The 6,927-nt window shown below is 50.1% G+C and overlaps 3 protein-coding genes across 3 annotated transcripts, besides 7 other annotated features; all 3 read right to left on the minus strand.

Annotated features, from left to right (window-relative positions):
• The first annotated feature begins 7 nt into the window (after positions 1-7).
• Positions 8-36: a microsatellite.
• A 55-nt stretch (positions 37-91) lies between these two features.
• Positions 92-142: a microsatellite.
• Positions 143-233: 91 nt separating this feature from the next.
• Positions 234-264: a microsatellite.
• Positions 265-298: 34 nt separating this feature from the next.
• Positions 299-354: a microsatellite.
• Positions 355-425: a microsatellite.
• Positions 426-481: 56 nt separating this feature from the next.
• TraAM80_03588 (MORN Repeat Containing 1 protein) lies at positions 482-3,322 on the minus strand (the record flags this gene model as incomplete). Its single annotated transcript, XM_029380551.1, has 1 exon — positions 482-3,322. The coding sequence occupies one exon, from the start codon at positions 3,320-3,322 to the stop codon at positions 482-484; it is 2,841 nt and encodes a 946-aa protein (XP_029239557.1).
• Positions 3,323-3,501: 179 nt separating this feature from the next.
• Positions 3,502-3,532: a microsatellite.
• A 283-nt stretch (positions 3,533-3,815) lies between these two features.
• Positions 3,816-6,293, minus strand: TraAM80_03589 (putative mismatch repair protein MSH5; the record flags this gene model as incomplete). Its single annotated transcript, XM_029380552.1, has 1 exon — positions 3,816-6,293. The coding sequence occupies one exon, from the start codon at positions 6,291-6,293 to the stop codon at positions 3,816-3,818; it is 2,478 nt and encodes an 825-aa protein (XP_029239558.1).
• A 120-nt stretch (positions 6,294-6,413) lies between these two features.
• Positions 6,414-6,438: a microsatellite.
• Positions 6,439-6,485: 47 nt separating this feature from the next.
• TraAM80_03590 (paraflagellar rod protein 3) lies at positions 6,486-6,920 on the minus strand (the record flags this gene model as incomplete). The annotated part of the gene is made up of 1 exon (XM_029380553.1): positions 6,486-6,920. The coding sequence occupies one exon, from the start codon at positions 6,918-6,920 to the stop codon at positions 6,486-6,488; it is 435 nt and encodes a 144-aa protein (XP_029239559.1).
• Positions 6,921-6,927: the final 7 nt, after the last annotated feature.

Below are 6,927 nucleotides of genomic sequence, written 5' to 3' on the forward strand. Positions count from 1 at the left end.
GAAAACAATATATATATATATATATATATATATATAACCGTCCTATTCACCTATAAAGAAGCACATTTGTATATGGAGATGTGTGGGCTCTACACACACAAAAACACACATAAACGAACACACAGAAGCGCACCTACAAACATGTGGAGAGAGAGAGAGAGCAAATATGGAGCCGAGGATGGAGGGAAGTTTAAGCCCAAATTCATCCGCCTCCACCTTCTTTTCGACCCCCGAAAAGAAAAAAAAAAAAAAAAAAAATAGAAAGTAATGGCAATGAAACGGATGACGGGAAGTCTTGTCTTCTTTTTTTTTTTGTCGTCTTCCTCTTTTGACGTCTTCTATCTCTTCTTCTTCCGTTTGCTCCTTTTACTGTTACTGTGTTGTATTTTTCCTTCGTCCTTTCTTTCAATTTTCTTTTTATTTTTGCCCTCCTCCACCTCTCATTCTTCGCAGTCTACGGGTATATGTGTGTGTGCATCCCTCAGTGTTTTACCGTCCCTACTTTACTCCTTGGCGGCTCAATTTCGCGCATGAGTTCGCCCAACTTCTCGATAACGCCTCGCCTACTCAGTTTAAGAGAATTCAAATGATCAAGTCTGCCCACCTCCACTTCCGTCGCACCCTTGTTTCCCACTATCACTGGCGAGTGCAGCACAAAACTTAGCTGCCAAATGCGTTCGTTGAGCTGTCGTAGCTCCTCCGTCAGCTGATGAATCTCATCCTCGCGGGAGTCACGAATAGCAGAGGCCTTCTGCATCAGCTCCTTGTTTCCCTCAAGGAGAAGCAACCTGTTATTGATTTGCGTCTTCTTCCCCTCTTCCATGTCCCGGGAGTGACGCAGCAGCTCGCCGATGCCATCCTGAAACCGCGCGAGAAGCTTACTTGACGCATCCGCGTTGCTGCTGCTTATGCTACTGTTGCCGCCTCCACCACAGCGGTTGGGGCTACCCCACTCCCTCAATGACCCGCTCGCTTCTTTAATCTGCGTTCCTGTAACGGCAACAAAAGACCTTGCAGAACTTTCACAATTCTGCACGCCCGTTTCTAACGAGGTAGAATTAGAATTCACCAGGAAGGGTAACGGAGGTGGCCGCGACGGTGCCACAACTATCGCGGAAGTTGCGTTGCTCGGTTTCGGCAACGCCGTAAGACTAGATCTACTGGTAACTTGGCCCATTGCCTGTGCAACATTGGGCTGAACAGCCTTTTCATTGGGGGTTCGCTTAGGCAGTGAACGACAAATAGACACAATGGGCAGTTTGTGCTCTTGTTGTTGTTGTCGTTCCCGCAACGCCCCCTCCAATAAAGTATTAGGAAATTCGTTCTTGTAAGTAAGTACATCAACGTTCGTCGACGACAAATTTCTAAGCACACCGTCAACGTAGGATCGTGTCGATCGATCCCCTGTTGTTGTGATATAGACACCATCACCGTGTAGAACATTCTGCTTCCATGTACACTCAAGCACGTTCCCCTCAATGAAGGTGTACACGCCATTTCCATGGCGCAGCGGCAGTGATTTCCCACCGTCGATAAATTCCCCCTCATACTTATCTCCGTTGGGGTACAGCAGGGTGCCTGTACCGACGACCTTACCGTTTTTTAACTCACCCTGAAAAACACCAAGCGTGGGAAAGCTAATTTCTAACCTTCCATTGGGTTTCCCATTGGAAAAACTACCCACCATGACTGTGCCGTTGTCCAAGATCATTTTACCATCCCCGGTGAGTTCATCCATGAGAAATTCACCCTCATACGTATAACCCTCTCGCTCCACACGAATTTTCCCCTGGCCATTACGCTTCCCATTTTTGAACTCCCCGGTGTAGGAGTAATTCTTCACCACGGAATCAACACCGCGTCCCTCCTTGACTCCATTTTTCCACCCACCGGAATATGTGGAGCCGCCAGGCAGGGTCAACGTGCCTTCCCCATTCAAGTGGCCTTCCTTCCATGTACCCTCGTACCTCTCTACATTTCCGTTGATGTCCTTCCAGCAAATGTTGCCGTGGCCGTCGGGAAAGCCAAGAAGAAAGGATCCCTCATAGTCAACCTCCTGTGATTTAAAGACCCCGAAGCCATGTGGTACACCGGCCTTCACAGTACCTCGATAGCTCTGTCTATTCTCCCACGTCCATTCTCCGCCTCCGTTGGGCAGCCCGTTAATCCACATTCCTGTGTATTGACCGGAAATGTCAATTCGCGGAATAAAGCCCCGAACTTCCGCTGAAATTGGTGGCGGTGGTGCAGGTCGTGGATCCGGAGTCACAAGAGTAAAAGTGCCGCTACCAGACCCTTTAAGCACGCCTGCCGTAAACTCCCCTTCATATCGAAGCATGACCTCACCAATGCCAGGAATAGTCATTCGTTTCTTGTCCAAAATACCCGCCCCATTCGGCTTCCCGGCAACCATCGCGCCTGTGTAGGAGCTTCCGTCACAGTATTTCGCAACCACGTCGTTCCCTGTCATTTCACCCTTGATACATGGGCCCTCGTAAAATATCAGGCCCACTCCCACCAAAACAGCCGCGTCACCTCTGAAAGAAAGATGACCTTCAAGTAAGTCATCCTGCCATTCTCCATCGTATACACCGGTTTTACTGTGCAACACTCCTTTACCGCATCGACGATCCAGTCGAAAGAAACCTTTGTATGCGTCACCCTTCACTGTACGGTGCTCACCTTTACCGTCGCGAGAGAAACCGGCACATTCGCCTCGATAGCTACTACCATCCGAGTAAAGGAACTCTCCCACCCCGTTGGGTGCATCATCGCGGAACTCACCCTTGTACTCAACTATATGAGGATCACCCATTCGTGGCGTATACCCAGGCGTGCTGGATGTCCTATCCAAAAGTAATTCCCCATGACCATGTCGCTTGTCATGAAGCCAATCTCCCTTATAAACGTTTCCATTCACATACCTGCACTCACCACTCGCCCCACTTCGCTCTCCATTCACAAAGAATCCTGTGTACTCCACAAAATCATCAACACCTGGTGCCCCAAAGAGTTTACCTTTACCATGCATTTTGTCTCCTATCCACTCCCCTTCATATCGCCCACCGTTCATGAATGTGCAAACCCCATAGCCACAGCGTTCTCCCTTCGCAAAATCCCCCTCGTAGGTATACCCTTCTTCACCTGGAATGGTGTAGGTGCCCTTTCCATGAGGTTTATCCTCTAACCACATCCCCACGTAACTGGCCCCGGTTGCAGCCCAAAAAAATTCGCCCTCTCCATCCTTGATGTTCCCCTTGACCGCCTCACCTTTATGGCAGTCACCGTTTGCAAAGTTCCGTTCCCCTGACATCACAGGCATAAATGACGGAAATGCCCCACCACGCAATTAAAATGACAAGAGCACAGAATGTTCCTCTTGAATTTGCCGTGAAACCTTCAACTCTATCCATAGACGCACAGACACACAAAGAAAGGAAAAAATAACAACAGAAAGCAAGGACAATGTGGAAGACGTAAACAGGAAAGAAAAACAAATGAACCCCCCCCCCACCACCACCACCACCACCACAAAAAAAAAAAACACCTCAACTTCAGCTCACAGACAGCGGCAGACAAAACACCGTAGCCAAAAGGAAGATTTGATGCAGCCTGTAAAATTATCTGCAAATGCACAAAAGGAACAGTTCACCAGAGCCGCGAAACCAATGGGACTCTGCAGGAACACATAGAAAATAGAGAAGTAGACCTGAACCAGAAAGAGAATAAAACCACCCAAATAGTGCAAAGATAAAATAAACATAACAAACACAAAATAATGAATAAAGCAGCGTGTGTATATAAACACATATATGTCATACACCTTCTGTGACCACTAAGTCCCATGCACGCTGTAATAAGAGAGGAGGAATAGAGAATTGTAGAGCGAAGCGCAGTGCCTGAGAAGTCATCCCCTTGTGCTGCGACGTGCCCATATTGCCAATACTTTGAACGGGCTCCACACGATACGAATGGACAAGTTGCTCGTTACCACAAACAAATTCTGCCCACGCCTCTCCGCTCTCTTCTCCCCGCTTAGAAGCAGTCATCGCAAGCGTCGTCTGCATCTCAAGCACCATGATTTCCTCCCGAGGAATGAGATTGGGCTGCAGCACCTCCACATAGTGCGTTGCCAGAAGCACAATGGGACGTCGTTCACCAAATGAAATCAGCGACCGTATGGAGGCTGCCAGCAATGCGGCACCGTCCATTGAAAGTGTTCCCTTTCCAAACTCGTCCAGCACCAACAACGAACGCCCAGATCCAGCCCCTCCCTCCTTGTTACGAATACTGCATCTCTGTAGCATACGACTCATTGATACCAACTCATTCCCGAAGCTTGAATGTAACTCCTTCGTTGCAGACATTGAGTTTCTGCCGTTGGAATTGGACGACGCGGCGTAAAGGGTCATCAAGGTGTCGAAAAGACCAATGGTAGCATGGGCACAAGGGACATAAGACCCAATATGGGCAAGAAAGACTGCATGTGCGATGGCTGTGATAAAGATCGACTTTCCACTTCCATTTGCCCCTGTAACCACACAAACCCGTTCAGTGCTGTTGCGAATATTTAGTGAATATGGCACGACTTGATGTGCCGCAGTGCGTGCAAAAATGGGGTGAACCCCGCTGTCAATAACGAGTACGCCAGGCTCTGGTACAAGCTCTGGACGGCTCCATTGCCCCTCCAACGCACAAAGCGCAAACCCCATAAGGCAATCAAGTTCCGCACAAAGGTGTAGAGGAATCAGTGCCGGTGACAGGACTATCAAATATTGATCCAACTGACGCTGGATCTCTCCCTCTCTCTCCAAAATGGCCGAGCGCACATCTCCCAATTCCTCGTCCAAGCGACGCGTCAATGGGGTTTTGAAAAAAGGTCCCTCCTCAGTTCGAAGCAGCAACTCCCAATCAGGTGGCATTTCCTCCAGGGTGAGTGGCAGCGAAAAATGAGGGAGCGTCACAAGATAGCCCCAGTGCGGTACGAACACGCACACCACGCTACAGGGACTCCAGCTCGAAGGCAGGCAACGGGACTCTTCATGTGCAATAATCGTCAACACTTCATCCAATCGAGAGCAGTGGGCTTGAAGTTCGTCCAATTTGGCATCAAACCCCGAGCGGATATGCACATAGGTTTTACTCAACGCCCCGTCAGGGTCTCTGGAAAAAGAAATACCCTCATCAATGAGACGGCTCATTTCTTCCAGTTGAGTGGTTTGACAGCTTGCGACAATGCGCAAAAACATAGGTAGAGAATGTGCCTGCGGTAAGAGCAGCGATGTGATGCGCAAAAAGCTCCTCACAGAGCGCAAAAGAGATTCGTAGTCTGTTGTTCTGTGTTTTGCCGCCCGAATCTTTGTGAAGATGTTGCTCGTGTACCGTACATGACGCAGTGCGCGCCGAAGCTGCATCATGAGATCGTAATTCTCCTGCATTGTGAAGAATGAGACAACGTCGTAACGTCGCTGCAATTCCACTTCGTCTCGCACCGGAAGCAAAAACCACTGCCGAAGAAGTGCCCGACCAAGCACACTGCACGTGCGATCCACAACGCTTAGCAGGGAAAGCCCCTCCTTCCCACGCCCGATTCCCTGAAAGTCCATTGGATGGGGTTCCGTCCGAAGAAGCTGCAGACCAGACAGCGTGTCCTGATCAACGTACAGTAGACCTATCGGAGGCACCTCAGCCACGTCAGCTATGGGGCACTCGCACCGTTGCAGGTAAGGCAACAGCGCCGAAAGGGCCATCAGCATCACATGATTGTGCGGAGAGATGCGGGAGTGCCACTCCAGCCGAGTGACGCTTCCCCACAAAATGCCAAGGAGATCCCAAACGCGACCCTCATCAAACTCGCAAGGGGCTGTGAGAACGACATTCACAGAAAACACTGAGGCAATGTCCAGCAGTACCTGCGATCCCGCGGACGGGATCAACACCACCTTCGGCCTCTTAAGCGAAAAAAGCTGCGCCACCCACACAATATCCCCTGGCACATCCATCGCACTGCGAACAACCACCTCCTCGCTGCGGTCCAACGCCACTGCAGCTTCACAACAGCTCACCTGACAAGTGGCACTATCGTAGGACGCAACGCCAACGCGGTTGTGCAGCAGCAAAACACTAACAACCTCGTGTGAGGCGAGTGCCTCATCAGACTCACATGAGCCATCCATCGCCGACACAACCTCATCCACAACTCCGTCATCCACAACAAAACAAAAAAAATGCAAAAAAAAAACACATCCAACAGCACATCCACGCAAACCCACAACCTCACACAAGAACCACATACATTGCCTTAACACTCCACGTCACCTCGACACTACAAACACAGAAACGGGCGCACACAACAAGGAAAAGAAACAAATAATAAAAAAAAAACGTCGTTTCATAGCAACTAACAATGTACGTATATATATATATATATATATATATGTACAACGCGTACAATCACAACACAAAACAAAAAAAAAAACTACACTTCACTCAAGACGCGCAGGAGCGGTATTGTGCCCGATGCGAGGCTGCTCCCCACTGCCACCCCCACCGGTGCGCAAGAGCCGTGCCCGCTTGATCTCCTCGCGCTCCGCGGCAATCTTCACCTCCTCCTGCTTCGACAAGTGCGAGCGGTACTCCACCATCTTGCTGCGCCGCGTCAGCACCTCCTCGTTGTTCTCGTCCACGGGGTGGTTGAACTCGATGCCAGCAGCGTCCAGCGCCTCCTCCGACTCCCTGAAGTCCTCCAGCGCCTTCGCCTGCTTCTCCTTCAGCATCGCCAGTTCCTCCTCCACACCCTGGCGCAGCTTGTACAGCTCCTTCTTCATGTCGGCATGCCTCTTCGCGTTCGGGTCAAACGTCTCCACGCAGAACTCAAGCTGAATGTGTGTCGTGCGGATGTTGCGGTCAATCTCCTCCATCCGCTTC

Source organism: Trypanosoma rangeli (assembly GCF_003719475.1).
Source record: "Trypanosoma rangeli strain AM80 chromosome Unknown Tra_15.4_contig_00095, whole genome shotgun sequence".
In the NCBI taxonomy this organism is placed as follows: domain Eukaryota; phylum Euglenozoa; class Kinetoplastea; order Trypanosomatida; family Trypanosomatidae; genus Trypanosoma; species Trypanosoma rangeli.